Source organism: Cyprinodon tularosa, unplaced genomic scaffold (assembly GCF_016077235.1).
Source record: "Cyprinodon tularosa strain WSP-4 unplaced genomic scaffold, ASM1607723v1 ctg445, whole genome shotgun sequence".
NCBI lineage: Eukaryota > Metazoa > Chordata > Actinopteri > Cyprinodontiformes > Cyprinodontidae > Cyprinodon > Cyprinodon tularosa.
This window is the reverse complement of record NW_024039169.1, coordinates 98,536-116,653: the sequence shown is the minus strand read 5'-3', so window position 1 is coordinate 116,653 and position 18,118 is coordinate 98,536. Positions and strand designations below refer to the sequence as shown.

General features: G+C 38.7%; 1 protein-coding gene across 2 annotated transcripts; it reads left to right on the top strand.

Annotated features, from left to right (window-relative positions):
• The first annotated feature begins 574 nt into the window (after nucleotides 1-574).
• si:dkey-46i9.6 (zinc finger protein RFP) lies at nucleotides 575-16,767 on the top strand. Of its 2 annotated transcripts, none has more exons than XM_038300292.1 (7): nucleotides 575-657; nucleotides 6,765-7,749; nucleotides 12,802-12,897; nucleotides 13,144-13,374; nucleotides 15,565-15,712; nucleotides 15,831-15,857; nucleotides 15,945-16,767. In XM_038300292.1, exons 2-7 carry the CDS (start codon nucleotides 6,808-6,810, stop codon nucleotides 16,490-16,492), a joined length of 1,992 nt encoding a protein of 663 aa, XP_038156220.1. In that variant the 5' UTR covers nucleotides 575-657; nucleotides 6,765-6,807; the 3' UTR covers nucleotides 16,493-16,767. The 2 variants fall into 2 exon arrangements, with proteins under 2 accessions (XP_038156220.1, XP_038156221.1); XM_038300293.1 differs by having other exon boundaries at nucleotides 576-657; nucleotides 6,833-7,749.
• Nucleotides 16,768-18,118: the final 1,351 nt, after the last annotated feature.

The window sequence follows — 18,118 nt, the reverse complement described above, 5'->3', positions numbered from 1 at the left end:
ATCAAGATATTCTTGTTTATGCTTCACAGATACTGTATGGTGTCCTGGGGAATTTTGACTCCGTTGTGATAATATACAGATTGTTAATTTATCTCTGAGACTCTTTTAGCTCCATATTAATCTCTTGTATGTTTACAATTGCAATAAGGATTCTGAATCAAAGTGATAGCCAAATATTTAGAATCAATTTAGATGATTTAGATTTACAAAAATGAAAACATATTATGAATATTATGCCTAAACATACATGTTGTCTGGGGTTTTAGTTAAACTAGACTTGAATGAAAGTGAGAAAAAAAATACATGATACATTTATTGACTTAATGAAGATCTGACAGTAGTTATTATTAAAACACTTTATCTAAATTATACTTTATCCATGTAGCATTGAAATGGTTCTGTTTAACATCTCCTGCGTTTTAGGGAAAATTTATAATCAATAAAAGTATTAGGAAAGTAAAGGCAGTTCCCTCCTAGGCTCAGAGGGCTGCAGCCAGGAGGCTTAAGTCTGTATCTAGGGTGACAGAAAGAGATGGGAGGGGAGGTTTATTTTGGGGTCTGAGTTGTGGGTCAGGACAGGGAGAGCTAGAGGTGGCAGTGGTCAAAGCGGGTCTCAGATATCAGCACAGAGAGGAGTCTCAAGGCAGCTGCTCTTTGGTGAGTGTCTTTGTGGTTCTCCATTAGTGTTTTACTTTCTGTTTTGTGAAATGACACATTTAGTGCCAAATTTCTTATCGAAATTTGTTTTATTTCCCAGTAACCTTTTGAGAAGTGTCTAAGACGTTTGACAGAATTTAATTTACTGCTGACTCATACAAGATCCAGGAAAATAATTTAACCACAGACAAACAAGGGCTAACTGTCAAACTAACACAGATGATGCATGAAAGTCAAGTTCAGATGGTTGAAGAATATCTTTGTTACTTGGTCAGAATGAAGTTAATAAGTTGAAAACTTAAATAAATAAAGTTGTGCAAACCTTTTTCAATTACTTTTTATTGTTTAAAGTCATTAATTTATATTGGAGCTGCATTTTCTTTTAGAGAGTAAAAAAAGAACAAAGGCACTGATCCATAGATACCTTCTATGTTAGGAAAGTAAACTAGCTCCATAGGTGGCTCTGTCTAGGAAAGAAACAGTTAAACAGATAAACTTAGACATTTGTCTATGTCAAAGGGACTAAGAAGAGCAAGTTAGTTACAATAAAAGCAGGCCCCATAGTTATGTCTAGGAGAGAAACAGGACCAAGAACTGAAACGGACCCAAATCAATCATCTATAATAAAAGTTGCTGATAGGATCAGCACCACTGGCGTGAGAAAGTCAAACCTCCCGGCCTTCTTGTCAAATTATGAAAAAAAGCAAAAAAAACATGAGGTTAGGGTTTGAACTAACAAATAATAAAGAAAAGTGGTCTGTACGTCCTCTGTCAGCCAAAGCCCATAGCAGCATTACTACAGAAAAAGCTCAGAATAAGTTAAGCCACTCTAACCTTTATCAAAAAGGAAAGATTTAAGCCTACTCAAAAAGTAATTTCAACAGGCATAGCCTCATAGCCTCTCATATTCATGACAAACAACAACAAAAAATCCAAAGTAAAACAAAAAAGAAAGTATTAGTCAGTATGTAACTCATTTTACAGAGTACAGTTTATTTTCAGACTTCTATTCTCTTTTGCCCTTGTTTGTCCTTGTTTGTCCTTGTGTGTCTTAGAATGAAATCCATAATGTTCAGCTAGTAAAACAACCACAGATCTCCTTCCTTCTGTCTTACCCACTGCATGAAAAGTGAGATTTTCGTCCCCGTAAACCCCCGTAAACTCCCGCAGATCTGCCTGATTTTCGTCAGTTTCCGACAATTTGCAACCCGCGCTTGTCCGCGTTTGTCGTGCCACAAATTGTCGGAAACGGACTCTGACGTATGTGGAGAGCGATCAGCTGTACTAATGGCCCTAATTAGCATATGAATGCAGCAAACCCGCGTGGCTGGCCAGGTCTGGCTTGAATAACCTACTCAGTATTGGCGGAAACCACTATTCTCAAACAAGTGAAATTGCTCGTGATTGGCAGCAAAACCACACGTGGCCACGCCAGGCTTTAATTTTCTTACTGAGTATTGGACGGAATCACTTCTTTTTAAACAAGTAAAGTCGTTCGTGATTGGTTGGCATATATATATATTTACATATAAATGTACATATATATATATATTTATGAATATATATTTATTCATTCATATATTTATTCATGCATATGCTGTGTATTTATGTTATCCTACACTACTACACAATTATTAGTCTACCATCAAGGACATGAATGACTTTATACAGGAAATGAACAATTGCCAGGAAGCTGTTTATGCAAAGAAAGAGCTTTATTAAAACACACAAAACTATATACAACGCGTATCCAAACACATGCGTATCTAAAAATTACAACTTCGTGAACGGTCCGTTTGCTTCCTCGGGGTTGGAGGTAACTGGCAGCATTCCCTCCGGGGCAGGTCCGATGTGCAGACGCCTACTGTGCGTGGCCCTGTACTTCGGCATCGCTTCTAACCGGGACTGCAGCTTAACACAGAGTTCAGTGAGATCCGGCCTGTGAAAATGGCGGCGACCGTACAATCCATCCAGAGACCCCGCCAACGACGCCATCTTCTTCGTCGGACATGAGGCCGACGATGGCGGACTTCCAGAGTTCCACTTCCTCATCTGCTAGCACACTCTGCCTCGCTTTCAGCAGCTGAAAAAAAAAACAATGAATCAGCGCACTGCGTATGGACACAACACATCTATTAATGCACCTGAAAAATAGTCACCAAATAAAGTCTTACCCTCTTTCTTCTGGCCCGACTCCGAGCAGATAGCCTCCGCACGCAACGTGTTGGCTGGCTGCGTATATCTGAAGCTCCTGCGTACTGTCTGAAAATACGTCTTACAGGCAGCTGGAAAACAATTAAATGAGAGTGGTATGAATAAAAAATCAAACGCAAGTCACAGTAACAAGGAAGGAGAAAACATTAAAACAAGTCACTTACACACAATGTCGTCTTTATCAACATCGTGCAAATCTGGACTTGCTGATATGGCTCCGAGCAAATAGGAGGTCTGTGAAAACAAAATGTACAGCTATGATCGGTATCCATCCGTATCCATTTCCTTTTACCGCAGAATGAAAGCATATTCTTTAAATCTTACCCTTGCTCCGGTTCATAGCGCTTGCATTTAGTCTCCGAGTTGTGAAGACGGCGTACTGCTTCCTGTGAATCAAAAAATACACTTTAATAAAGCCTGTTCTTGCAAGGCTACTATTAGCCGTAGCTTTAGGCTAGGCTGTTATTAGCCGTAGCTTTAGGCTAGGCTGCTATTAGCTGTAGCTTTAGGCTAGGCTGCTATTAGCCGTAGCTTAGGCTAGGCTGCTTTTAGCCTAGCAGGCAGTAATCGAACATATATTTACCGCTAGCATCTCTTCTTTGAGTTTGTCTTGTTCGATGCAGAGTCGCCATCGCGTCCAAGAGGAGTTTTACCCCGAAACCCCACATACTCCGCTCCAGACCGCCTGCACAAAGCAAAGCATCCATCCGCCGCTGTGGCTCCAGAGCTACGCTCTGAGTTTCTTGGAGATCGTAAAGAGCATGCGCGAGATGAACCGGGGTTTCCGCGGATCAATAAAAATAATTAAAAAATCATTCATTTTTTTTTAAATCAAGGCCTTAATTGGCACTAAAACTATTTAAATATGTTTATCGAAGTATTTATAATTCTTTAATAAAAAATGCTTATAAAAACAATTTCGTCAGATATATTATATCGCTCCAGGCGGAGAAAAAGCTAGAGTATATATATATACGTATATATGTGTGTGTGTGTGTTTACATACATACAGGAGTCATGGAACTCTGCTTACAGCTCCTTCATATGTCATGTACACTAATAACTTGTGTACATGGTTCTTGTTGATGGCATTAAAATCATTTCAAATAGCATTAAAATAGCATTAAATTAGAGTCACTCATTCCTGTATGAACCCTGTGAGCGCTTAATTTAATATGACATATTAAAAAAATCCCACCATCATCCAGCATATGTTCAGTTTCTGCCCAAATATATATATATATTTTTGTAGATTTTTGTAACGGGGATAAGGATAATTCAAAACTGCTTTTTTTTTTTTTTATGAACTTGTTCACTACTCCCAAACTCAGCATCTCTTTTCATTCCTGTAATAAGAAGTTTCTTTTGAATGGATTTGATTAAAGTTTAAGTCCCTCGGTATAAAATAAATATTTTGATGGAGATGAGAAATCTGCTTCCTCGTTGGTGAATAACCAATAGTTTGGATCCAATCAATTCAATTCAATTCAGTTTATTTATATAGCGCCAAATTCACAACACATGTCATCTCAAGGCACTTTACATTGACTCATTGACTCAAATACAATCCCCCACACTAAGCATGCTTGTAGCGACAGTGGAGAGGAAAAACTCCCTTTTAACAAGAAGAAACCTCCAGCAGAACCAGGCTCAGTGTGAGCGGCCATCTGCCGAGGCCGACTGGGGTTCAAGGAGACAGAAGCAGAGATACAAAAAGCAGCTGTAAAAGGCGGCCCCGTCCAGGAAACACACAGCCAGGCAGACGAGCTCCAAGGCAGCTCCCATGCCAGAGGACGAAGAGAGCACATCCACTCAGTCACAGTCAGAGAAACAGGACCACACTGGAAAACAGGCCGATCTCCAACATCTATAAACAAGGGTGTTGATAGAAGCAGCACAGCTGATGTTTCTTTCCAGGATGACGTCACAGCCAAACAGGAACAGACGAGGCAAAGCTACTCTGAGGAAAAGCAGAGAGAGCAGAAGGTTAGAGATTGAACTAACAGATTCTGTAGAATAGGAGAACAGAGAGAGAATGAAGCAGAATGATGAAATGGGGTCCCTATGTCCTCCAAAAGTCTAAGCCTATAGCAGCATAACTATAGAGATAGCTCAGGATAACCTGAGCCACCCTAACTATAAGCTTTATCAAAAAGGAAAGTTTTAAGCCTAGCCTTAAAAGTAGACAGGGTGTCTGCCTCACGGACTAAAACTGGTAGTTGGTTCCACAGGAGAGGAGCCTGATAACTAAAAGATCTGCCTCCCATTCTACTTTTAGAAATTCTAGGAACCACTAGTAAACTTGCAGATTGAGAGCGAAGTGCTCTGTTAGGAACATAAGGAACAATCAGATCTCTGATATAAGATGGAGCTTGGCCATTTAAGGCTTTATATGTGAGAAGGAGGATTTTAAATTCTATTCTTGATTTAACAGGAAGCCAATGAAGAGAAGCCAGGATAGGCGAGATATGATCTCTCTTTTTAATTTTCATTAGAACTCTGGCTGCTGTATTTTGGATCAGCTGAAGGCTTTTAACTACAGTTTGTGGACTTCCTGATAGTAAAGAATTACAATAGTCCAGCCTTGAAGTAACAAATGCATGGACTAGTTTCTCAGCATCACCCCTGGACAGGATATTTCTAATTTTTGCAATGTTCCTCAGATGAAAGAAGGAAATTCTAGAAACCTCTTTGATATGGGATTTAAATGACAGGTCCTGATCAAAAATAACACCAAGATTTTTTACTTTATTATCTGAAATCAGTTTAATCCCATCCAAATGAAGTGACTGGCTAATCAGGTTCTTTTTCAGAGACTCTGGTCCAAAGACTATAACTTCTGTTTTGTCTGCATTCAGAACCAGAAAGTTAAGAGTCATCCAGGTTTTTATGTCTTCATCATAAAATAAACGGTGTTAGTTTTTTTTTTTTAATATATAAGAATTGTGCTATAATTTCTAGTCACCGATCTGTTGCTGCTATATTTTAATTTGACGAACCGGAATTTGTCGATGTTCTTTTTCCTGTTTGGTGCGATTGCAATTGCGGATCTTGACCTGGCCGGACCTTATGACCACAGTGTACCAATCTTCTGATGGCTACTTCCAGCAGGATAATGCGCCATGTTATAAAGTGAATCATCTCAGACTCATTTCTTGAAACTTTTCCACCTAAGTAATTGTGAATTGAGCATATTGACAGACAACATTTTATTTTTTATCTTAAATGCAATTTTTTTTTTTTTATAATTACTGCTCTAAATGTATTGCTCTGTCAGCTAAAGATCTGTTTTGGTCTCTATACTTTAATTAAATAAATCAATTCAAGCTAAAATGTAAGAGACTATACTGAGCCTGATCTCTTTGTATCAGAGATTTTCTTACCTTTTAGAAAAATGTCACTTGGAGTAAACCCCCCCCTGCAACCCTGATTTGCATTTGTATAGCTCACAGCATGTTCATTTACATGTTAAAGCCTCCCCTAGAATTCCATGGGGGGGAGGCATGGGGGGAACACTGCCTAAGAAAGTCCATGTCAATTTCTGACAATTTACGGGAGTTTTCGGCGAAGCCTGCAAATTGTCGTAAACTGCCGCTAACCTGAAGTTCCACGACAATCTACAGTGCCGCATATTGACGAAAATCCCACTTTTCATGCAGTGACCCATTTAGTTTCATGTACTTATTCATTTAACTGTTTTAGTTAAATGTTTTCATATGATGAGAGGATCCACTGTGCAAAACACTTAGCTCGAAGTAGCTGAAAATCATTGGCAAGTGGAATACAATTTGAATGAGAAAATGATCCCCTTGAAGCTTTGGTCCATACATGCGCATGCATATGACCCCAAATAAACTAAAAGCCGTCTAACCCTGGCAACCTCAATATCACAGCAGGTCTGATGTCCCATTCAAAGGCTGGTTGCATTCGCTGAATATGACCCTGCCTCTCCGCCGTGTAGGAATGGCCACTACTGGGAACCTGTCAGAAGAGCAGGTGCACTGCTCCATCTGTTTGGACGTCTTCACCAACCCTGTGTCCATTCCGTGCGGACACAACTTCTGCCAAGGCTGCATCCTGGGATACTGGAAAACAAGCCCTTTGTATCAGTGTCCCATGTGCAAGAAGTCCTTCCACAAAAGGCCGGATATCAGCGTGAACACGGTCCTGAGGGAAATCGCAGAGCAGTTCAAGCAGATAAGAGTTAAAAGCACTGAAGGAAAGGGACGTGGAGAAGAAGTGGTGAATAAAACAAAGAGATGGGCAATGGAGAGAAAGGTAAAGGAGGATGAGGAGAGGCTTTTGGAGAAAAATCAGAAGCAGCACCTTATGGAGGAGCTGAAACAGAAGCAAGAAAAGAGAAGAGATAAGCAGGAGGCGAAGAAGAGTGAAGGAGAGGAGCTACCGCCACTAATCCCACCAGTTCTGGCCTCTAAAACCTCTCCTCCACCATCACCTCAAGATTCACCTCAAGCCTTAACACTTCAAGCATCACCTCCACTCTCACCTCACACAACTTTTCCTTCGCTTCCTCAACCCTCACCAACATCTCTGACCCCTCCTCTCCCATCTTCTTCCTGGGAGGAGGTCCTTTGTGATGTTTGCTTAGGCGAAGGCCGCCCAAAAGCCATCAAATCCTGCCTTGTGTGTCTGACTTCTTACTGTGATGAGCATCTCAAATCCCACACTGCCAGGTTCACCAAGCACAAGCTGATAGAGCCTGTGGCCAACATGGAGGACAGGATGTGCCCCAAGCACGAGCGTCTCCTGGAGCTCTTCTGTAAGAAAGATCAGACCTGCGTGTGCGTCCTCTGCACTGAGACCGACCACAGGGCGCATTATACCGTTCCTGTGGAGAGAGAATGGTCTGAGAAGAAGGTGAGAAACATTTATCAGCACCCATACAGTAGATAGTCCAGCATGCAGCATGTATGCTCTCTTATACATGCAGGATTGTTTGGCTAGGGCTGGTGCTTCTCTAAACTCAGCTCAACTTTATTTAAAACAACCATAGCTGCTACAATGTGCTGTACATAGCAAGTAAAGTTAAATTTGTATAAAAACAACAGATGTTCAAAGACGTTCAAGACATTCAAAGGAATAAAACAAAAATAGAACAGTGAGAATCTCATGCTGTGTTAAAAGCCACAGAATAAAAATAGGTTTTAAGACAAGTTATAAAAATAGACAGTGAAGAGGATTTTCTAATGAGGAGGGGGAGCTCACTGAAAAAGAGTTGTCCCCTCTGAGCTTCCATTTAGACCTTGGTACCTCCAGCAGCAGCAGGTCAGCTGACCTGAGGCAGCTGAGGAGAGTCCAAGCCATTTAAATAATTAAAAAACAAATAAGAAAGTCTTAAAATTAACTCTCAAATAAGCAGGAAGCCAATGGGGGGGAGGCCAGAATGGGAGTTATGTGCTCCCTCTTACGTATTCCAGGACGTAGGAGGCGTGAGGCTGGATTTTGCACCAAATGGAAATGTGCTAAGGAGGACCTGCTCACCCCAAAATAAAATATGTTACAGTAATCCGGCCGAGATGCAACAAAGGCATGGATTACTGTTTCAAAGTGCTGTTGTGCAAGAAAAGGTTTGACCTTTGCCAACTGTCTGATATGATGAACTTTAAAACACAGCTGAATTGCCGTCCAATTTAAAATCATTGTCCATCTTAAAACCCAAGTTTGAGATGACAGGCTTAAAAAAAGACCTGGGAAAAGGCGCAGTCAACATGGGGGGATTCACCATCACACCACCATCACTTCAGTTTTTTTTTTTCTCATAAGATATAGAAAGTCCCTAGCCAACCAGGCTTTAATGTCACACTTTAATGTCCCTTGCATGCCAGTGCAAGGGAGAGGGCATTTTTTTTTTAACAGTCACATATATCAGAATATCATCAGCATAAAAACGATAACAGATGCCATGCCTTCTTATAATTAGAAAGCTAAAGAAAGCTAAAAGAATTCAAACGCAGGACTGTCTTGGTGCTAAATAACAGTGCTGCCAAAAACATCTCCATAAGCCCCTACAAACATGTAAAATAATAATATATATTAATTGCAATTTAAAATTATTGGTTGGAACGTTTTTATCATGTTTAGACTTAAATTTAGCTAATTGTGCATCAAATATTTGGGAGCTAAGGTAAGGCAATTACGGCATGTTAATCTGTTATATAGTAAACTTTTACATTGACAACAGGCTGGTGGTTATTCATTCAGTTTCTTTTACAGGTGTTACAGAGTTTATAAACTAAATGAGGTTACTCTAAACTTTAGGTATATGTCCAAGCGAAATAGATTTTTAAATGATGTGCATCTATTCACCCTGCTCAGCTATATGTGTGGAGAGATAAAGGCCACGGCTGATTAAAACAAAAAGCAAATATTTTTCATCATCTGTGACATACAGTAGGTTACACTTTGTAACATACATATAGCCACAAAAAGATTGCAAATCAGAGGCAACAGGCATGGCAAAACACAACTTTCCTAGACACTTTCCCAATCAGATGCGAATCGAAGACCAACCGGCCATTCTCCTGGGTTGTCTCATGTTTTGTATGGGTTTTGAGTTTGGCATTTGAATCAGAACATCAGTGCTCGAACTACAGATTGCTCTACTGTGAGCTGACAGAATGGATAGATGCCAAAAATTTCCAGAGTGACTGAGTAAAAATATGTTTGCCTCCAAATAAAGCCTGTTTTATGGTTGCAATGACCAAGATGACTGATAATTTGCAAAGGCATTTACTGAGCAGCCATCCATCCATCCATCCATCCATCCATCCATCCATCCATCCATCCATCCATCCATCCATCCATCCATCCATCCATCCATCCATCCATCCATCCATCCATCCATCCATCCATCCAATATAAATAAAATGAATTGAACTGAAAAGGAGGCATTATTTTTTATTTTTTGTGCTGAGAACTCTACCTTGTTCTTAGGATGGATGCTTAAACTGAAAACAAATGTAAATTAACATTGGCATTACTCTTTTATAATGAATATGTAAATCCTTCCAACCATAATTACTTTGCAGGAAATATTTAAAACAACTTGAAAGAGCCACAAAATTATTTATTGGAAACTAAACTGTGCAAGGATCTAATTGGTGCAGCATGAAAAATATTAACAGCAAGTACAACTTCTTAGTGTTAGCTGTTCAATGTAAATTAAAGTTATCCATTAAACCATAATTGAGCTTTCTATTAGATTTAAGCAGAAATGTAGTAGCAAGGCACTTTCTATTTCACTTAATGAATATGTCATTATCAGTAAAGAACTTTTTTTTAAATAAGGGTGTATGTTTACACAGTGTTAAGGACTAGCTACATCAGCAACCACATGCCACTTCCAAGCTATTTTAAGTCTGGGATTTTACAGAGGGAAAGTTTATTTATAAGTATTCTAATCCATGCAGAAGTGGACATCCCTCAATCTCCCCCGGAGGTCCGAGCACGCATTGCTCAGAAGAACTACAAAAAAACAAACAAAAAAAGACCTCCATTTCAGACTTAAAAACCTTAAAGGAATAGTACACCCAAAACATGATTAGCCTTCATTTTCTACTCACCCCCATGCTGAACAACACTCTGGAGTACTTTTTTGATATCTCAAATGCATCTGGAGATCTGGGAGGCTTCTTGCTGTCTGGTGACGTTCAACTAATGGAGGTCTATGGTGCCCGAGACAGAAAGGTCCATAAAAGTCCACAAAAAACGTGTCAATATTCCTCCATACTGCTCGTCCAATGTATTCCAAGTGTCCTGAGTGGGTAGCATCCAGACTTTACTCGAAACAGTGTCATTTAGAATGTTTTTAGAGCATAAACAGTAGTTTATAGGATTTCCTGAAAGCGCGCACATGCGCGTTCACGAGCCTACGGAAGCCGGCAGACCAAACCAGCGCATTCAGCTCGGCAAAGAACTCATGCTCTTCCTCAACACTGAAGTCCTCAGACATTTTTCTTTCGTTGTTTCTTTCTTTGCACAGGTAAACAGCACATTTCTTCTTCTACGCTTGCATTATTGGCAGAGCAGACGCTGAATGCGCACTTTCATCTGGTTTGGTCTGCCGGCTTCCGTAGGCTCGTGAACGCGCATGTGCGCGCTTTCAGGAAATCCTATACACTACTGTTTATGCTCTAAAAACATTCTAAATGACTTCGTTTCGAGTAAATTTTGGATGCTACCCACTCAGGACACTTGGAATACATTGGACGAGCAGTATGGAGGAATATTGACATGTTTTTTGTGGACTTTTATGGACCTTTCTGTCTCGGACACCATAGACCTTCATTATTTGAATGTCAGCAGACAGCAAGAAGCCTCCCAGATCTCCAGATGCATTTGAGATATCAAAAAAGTACTCCAGGGTGTTGTTCAGCATGGGGGTGAGTAGAAAATGAAGGCTAATCATGTTTTGGGTGTACTATTCCTTTAACATTGAAAGTGTTAACCAACACCTCTAAAGGTTGTTGCCTTCTGTAATACAAGTACCCACTACAGCAGGAACCTCTTCTGCTGAATTAAAGGATTTAAGTCTGAAAGAGTCAAAACAGGAGTTATCTGAAAAAGAAAAACTATGCAGTTGTGTAAATTGATTTCTTTGAGCTTACACATTTCTTTAATTCTCCCAATATTTCTGTTTATGCAATCACAGACTCTGACACATTAAAAGGATACATTTGAGGAGCATGCATGTGCTCTGTTCAGCCTTAACGGATCTAAAAATAAATACAAATTTCATAAATTAAATTTATTTGCTCTTAACTTAAGCAGGACAAGATTATCTAACTACAGAATGAGTTTTTTTGCCCTTTATATCAGAGAATTACACATTATGCTCTTTACAAAAGATATCAAGCATTGCTTTTTCTTATTTTAAATGTAATTCGCCTTATTCATTTGATAAATTGACTTACCTGCTCCAGTCAAGAGAAAATAAAAATATTGCTTATGTTTCAATTTTTGCATTGAATCTGCTGAAAGTCTTCAGTTTTAATCTTGAAACCTGAATGATCTCTTTTACATTTCTTATTTATTTAACCTATATTTATACTTAATATAGAAGTGACTTGACTCAGACACAGAATCCACACCAGAGAGTTGTGTTGTTATTGTGACCTAGTAGCTTATGTCCACTGCAAAGATTTATCTAAAAAAACAAAAAGAAAATATATTCAAATAAGTGTATTTGCCCTTAATATGAGCAGGTAAACAAGGTGATCTGTCGATGCAATGAGTATTCCTGCCATTAAAATATATAACATAATTAGATATTATGTGCTAAAAAAAGATAATGGAGTTGCCTTTTCTTAATTTGAATATAAATCATCTTATTTCACTGCAAAAATGTTAAATCCAAGTAGGTCAATCTTTCTTAAAATAAGTCAGTTTTACCATTTGCCAATGAAATAAGACAATTTACATTTAAAATTAGAAAAAACAACTGCAGTTTCTTATTTGAAGTGCATTATATCTAATTGTCTTATTTTAAGGGTTAAAAATACTAATTTCATTGGCAGATCCTCCTATTTACCTACTGAAATTAAGGGCAAATACACTTAATTTAGGAGATTTTTACTTATTTCTCGATGTTTTTCTAGTGTTCATGGAACAGTCATCCTACTCATCTGCTTAAAACAAAGTAAAATACACTTATTTCAAGAAAAAAAATGACAAACTTCTGAATGTATTGTGCACTCTCTGATTGTACAAACTGTAGCTGTTTGACTTTCCAGCTGCCACATCTTGGGTGCATGTCAAGTTATTATAAAAACTGAAAATCATTCTGCAAACATCCAGAAAAAAATCAACACAATATATAACCTATCTGTAATAGCCTAAACATTATGTTACATTTCCTCATATCAAATTAGCCGAGGGTTAAAGAGGTTTGTTTTTTGTGATGGTATGCAGGCGCTGCTGAAAAAGACAGAGATCGACGTCCAGCAGATGATCCAGGAGAGAGTGAAGAAGGTGGAGGAGATCAAACAATCTGTAGAGCTCAACAAAGTGAGTCTCACCTTGTAGCATTCTTTTGAGCCATTTTTAGCGGTAATCACAACACTTTTTATCATGCCTTTTCCAAAACAATATACAGTGCAACACCTACTTCTTAAATAAGTTTGTTTTTTCTCCAGCGTCTTGTTTAAGGGAATTAATAGCTGTCACACAAACACATTAAGAAATATGTCCACACAAGGCAGTCATGCTCTCTCACCAGCTTTTATATTAATGTTTTTATGTTTTTAACTTTAGGTCAGTGCCAGAAAAGAAATTGAGGAGAGCGTGCAGGTCTTCTCAGAGCTGGTGCGCTCCATCCAGAAGGCTCAGTCCGAGCTGGTTTTGGTCATTGAGGAGAAGCAGAGGCAAACGGAGAGGTGGGCAGAGGGCCTCATCAACGAACTGGCGCAGGAAATCTCAGAGCTAAAGACAAGGCACACAGACCTAGAAAACGTGGCTAGGACTGACCATATTAACTTCCTGAAAGTAAGAAACCACTTATTCAAATAGAAATCTCTATTTCTCTTTTCCTCTATTGTTATTGTGACTGTCTCATAAAGGCCAGCGTTGTCATAAAGATTACTGCTACAGAGGAAAACACTCTGCCTGGCCTTTTATGGTCAGAAGAAATCAAGCCGTAATAAAACCGGTGATGTAACCCATCGTGTGCGTCACATACGCTCTCTTCTCCAGTCATATCATATCAAGGCCACAACATAGCAGATAAAACTTGTGACACGCTTATCTGAAATCTGTATGAAAGGTAAGCAGGTGAGCTATAAGAATCATCAGAGCATAAAGCAAGAGAATAGATGTAAGAAAATGATCCTTCATCCTTTTGTATTTATTTAAATGATAAATTAATAGATCAATGTTTTTCTTGCTTTAATACAAATAAAATTTCCTTAAAAAAGCTGATCTACAAAACTTTGTATGCATTGCTTTAAAGATTTTCTGACCAGAATCAGAATACAGAGCTTTGAATAAGTAACAAGTTACATGCTTTTGTTTGTTAAACCTGTTGTATTATATACTGTATCACTGAAATCAAGAGTACTACAGGTTGGCCTATGTCATAATTTATGTTTTAAATAAATATTACCTGATTATGAATTAATGGGTACATTATGGCAGTCCTTAGGAGTCAAAATGTAGTCCAGTTCAATTTAATTTATAGAAGCCTCCTTTGAAAAAAAAAAGTATCCCTTTTCCCCACTTTGCTTTTGACACTGTACTATTTTTTATTAATTAAACCTGATAAATGTAAACACTAATATAGGTCTCAGGCTTGAAATTGGATCCCCCTTTGACTATTTTCTTCTGAATTTAAATAAAAATGAAAAATACCTCTTTTTTGTACTTTTTTTTTTGCCTAATTACTCAATAACTTTGGATACAATTATGTAGGTATTCACCCTTACATTGAGAAAATATGTTGTTTCTGACAAGAACACTTATCTTTCATATCAAACAGGTCAACAAAACTGTTTTTTTTTACATCTGTGAAATAAGGAGCATAGCAAACTGTATCATTCTTTCATGATCTGTAACTAATGTAACTCAACATTGTAATAACTTTTTAAAACGATAAAATCTGGAATGCCTAAAGGCTGGCGTTCCAAGATCATTTACATTAAATTTCTGTTTTCGCGTGCCCTGCTTTACAGAGCACGTCAGGTTACAATAATGTGTGGAAGGTGCTGAAGAAATGAAGACAAGTTAGTTTGCTTACTTCCTTTTCCTTTAAATGATGAAAACCAATATAATTTGAACCATGCATTATTTATATCACTTTTACCCAATTTACACTACCCTTAAAAAACCGAGCTCGGATCAGTTAACCAGGCCAGGCTCGGTTCTGACGACCGTTTACACATCACACTATCTCGGTTCCTCGCCTCCTAGTGATGATCTGCGGTATTACTGCCAGTATTGAAGGAGGAAATCAAGCAGTTAGTGGCGGTAATGCACCAAAAGTTGTTTGCCAACCGCCATAAAACACAAGAAGAAAAAGACGAAGAAGGAGGGAATGAAGCAAATCAAAATGGCGCCGCCCGTCACATTCAGAAAGTTATGCTTGATTATTATTGCTGTACTTTAGTGTTATTATTTAAAATGCCATTATTTAAAATGTTGCGTTTTGCTAATGCGCTCTTGTTAACAGAGAACCGATCCAGGAAAAAAACAGAGCCGTGCCCACCTCTGGAACTGGTCTGCAGTTTGCTTTCCATTTACACACGATAAGTTATCTCAGTTACTGAGCTCGGACCGATGTCGGCACGGTTTTTCAAGGGTAGTGTAAATAGGGTATTTGACTTTGTCCAATTGGATTACATGTTTCCAATGGCTTGACCTGGTCTGGCTCTAGTTCACCCCACCATTTCAAAAGTTTCCATTACAATGACAGGTACAGACCTATTTTGGGCCTCATCTATCATTGTACCTTATCCTAATCAGGGCTGAAAAAGGCCAGTAGCAGTACTGGAAAAGCAGTATTGTATACATTTAAAGATTGCCCAAGTGGAGTAGAGCCAGCCAAAGTGGAGCCAGTGGAAAAGAGACAATACTTGTTTTAAATGGAGTAAAATAATCATGACATGAAAATATTTAAAGAGTGTTTTCATAAAAAATTGTTATTATCTAAAATGTTATTTGGTATTCGGCCTTTCTCTGCAGAGCTTTCCAGTCTTAAGCGCCACCCCGTCTGTTAAAGACTGGTCTGGAACCAATGTTGCCACTGACGTATGTATTGGCATGATCCGGAGATCTGTGTCTAAACTGGAGACAACACTAGAGGAAATTATTGACAAGTTGTCTGATAGTGGTAGGGAATCTTGATTTTTTCTTTACATGGGTATAAAAGAAATGTAAAATCATTTGTTACAGGTGCTGTTAATTTAATTTAATTTAATTTAAGAAAAAAATAATTTTTTCTCTTGCAGAGATTAACAAAATTCTAAAGTATTCAGGTAATAATTTGCTCTATTTCCGCTGTCAATTATTTTTTATGCATCTAGCAGGGTCCTGTATTTGAGTCTGTTGTTTTGTGTTTGCAGTCGATGTAACACTGGACCCTGACACAGCCAACCCATGGCTCCAGCTCTCTCAGGACAGACACCAGGTGAGGCATCTAGGAGCCTGGCAGGAGCTTCCAGACAACCCTGACCGCTTCGACACAGTGGTTATAGTACTCGGCCGAGATGGTTTCACTTCTGGACGACACTATTGGGAGGTGCACGTGGGGGAAAAGGATGACTGGTATCTCGGTTTGGCTAAGTCTTCTGTCAAAAGAAAGGGTAGGATCTCTGTGAGCACAACTCATGGTTATTGGGCTCTGGCCATGAAGAAAGGCCAAGGCTATCGAGTGTCAACATCTCCGCCACTGCTGCTCTCCCTTGAACCGAAGCCAAAGAGAGTTGGTGTCTACGTCGATTACGAGGAAGGACAAGTCTCTTTTTATGACATAAAAGCTCGGACCCATATTTACACTTTTGAGGATACTTTTACAGGGAAGATTCTGCCATTTTTCTACCTGTACTGTTGTGACAAAGCCTCTGACACAATGGTGATATGTCCCGTACAGGAGAAAAGCCTCATCAAGTAACAGTGAGAATATATGTTTCATCATGAACATGAAAATCCTGGAAGAGGCTTGGGTTGCTGAAATGCTCACCTGATTTTAATTATATTCCAGTTCAACGTATTAATGCTGAGTGTTATAGAAGAGGTGCATACAAGTACTCAGTAGATAGATGCTGTTTCAGAAGAATTATCATGACGTTTTTCTGGTGAAAGATGGTGGAGCTCTGAATTGGAGGTTGGCTTAAAGCTCAACACTCTGTGTCTACATTTAAGACTTTTATTAAGAGTTGTTCTTGAGTTCCGTGTTTTATTGACAGAGTTGACTAATAAATGCTGCTTGTCAAGTATGCTGACAAATCTGAGAATTGAAAGCACTAAAGAAGTTTAAACCACTATTAAAATGCTAGAATGGTAGTTTAAAGGAAAATGAAACATGGCCATTGTAACAGATATGAAATAAAGTATTTAGATTGCTGAAAATATTGTAACTGGCTGACCATGATGTAGGTTGGAATGGATGGTTCCCTGTTTTCTCCCAATTGGTTTTTTATTTATTTAGAAATAAAATCTGCAGAACAGCTGAACCTCTCCCTTATTGAACCCATAACACACTGTATGAAATTGTTTGCATTAGCATGTATCACACACTGTACACATGGCACAATTATGTATTTTTCTTAGGTTGATATTTTTGTGAAGCTAGACAAGCAGGAACCATCCTGATTTGTCTCCCTAGCTCCTTGCAGACTGCCAGCACTATTGAGAAAGCACATATGGTAACGACTAATGCCTCTTCGTTTTGGCTTGAGAGTTCTAACCCATTTAGACTATTCAGTTAGATCCTCAAGCTGGGTTCGACAAGAATGTAGAAGAATAATAACTTGACAGATGTCCAGTGATACCTTTATAACACAAGTGTCGAAGTCTAGTTCTTGAAGGCTGTTATCCTGTAATTTTTTAGCTTTGTTTCTGCCTTAAGTAAACCTGAAGTAAATAATTAGCTAATTAAAAGGAATCTGGAGAACATGACTGCATGCTGAGGAGGTCATTAGACCATGTGATTCTAATGTTTTACATTGGTGACATATCTAAGTTCCTGGATACTAGTCTACTATAAGGAAAGTAATCCACAACAGTCCATTGCCATTCAGTCTGCTATGTCCAGCTTTTTTTCAAGAACATTTAGTGGAAGGAACAAATATGATTGGAAAAGGAGCAACAGTGACAACCAAAACCTTGAAATTTTTTCAGGCAAAACCCAATCAAGAAGCTTCACAAGCAGTGGCATATGGCCGGAGTTAGCACACCAAGAGTCACTGTGCACAACTTTATGCTATGCATGAGCTGCAAATGTTTCATTCCTCGTGTCAACTTAGGAAGTGTCTTACCTGAACTAACGAGATTGAGAACTTGATGATTGCTCAGTAGAAAGTCCTATTTTGAAATGAAAGCAAAGTTTGCTTTTAATTTGAAAATCGTGGATTCAGAGTTAGTTTCTAAAAGTGTGAACATTACATGATCATTTGTTATTGCACAATTCCTTCCAGAAATTATGGTACATAATATATTTAACAGCAAGGCATACAATATCGCCTGTAAACTGAAGATAAGTTCTATTTCTACTACTGACAAAACTATGACAGTTGAG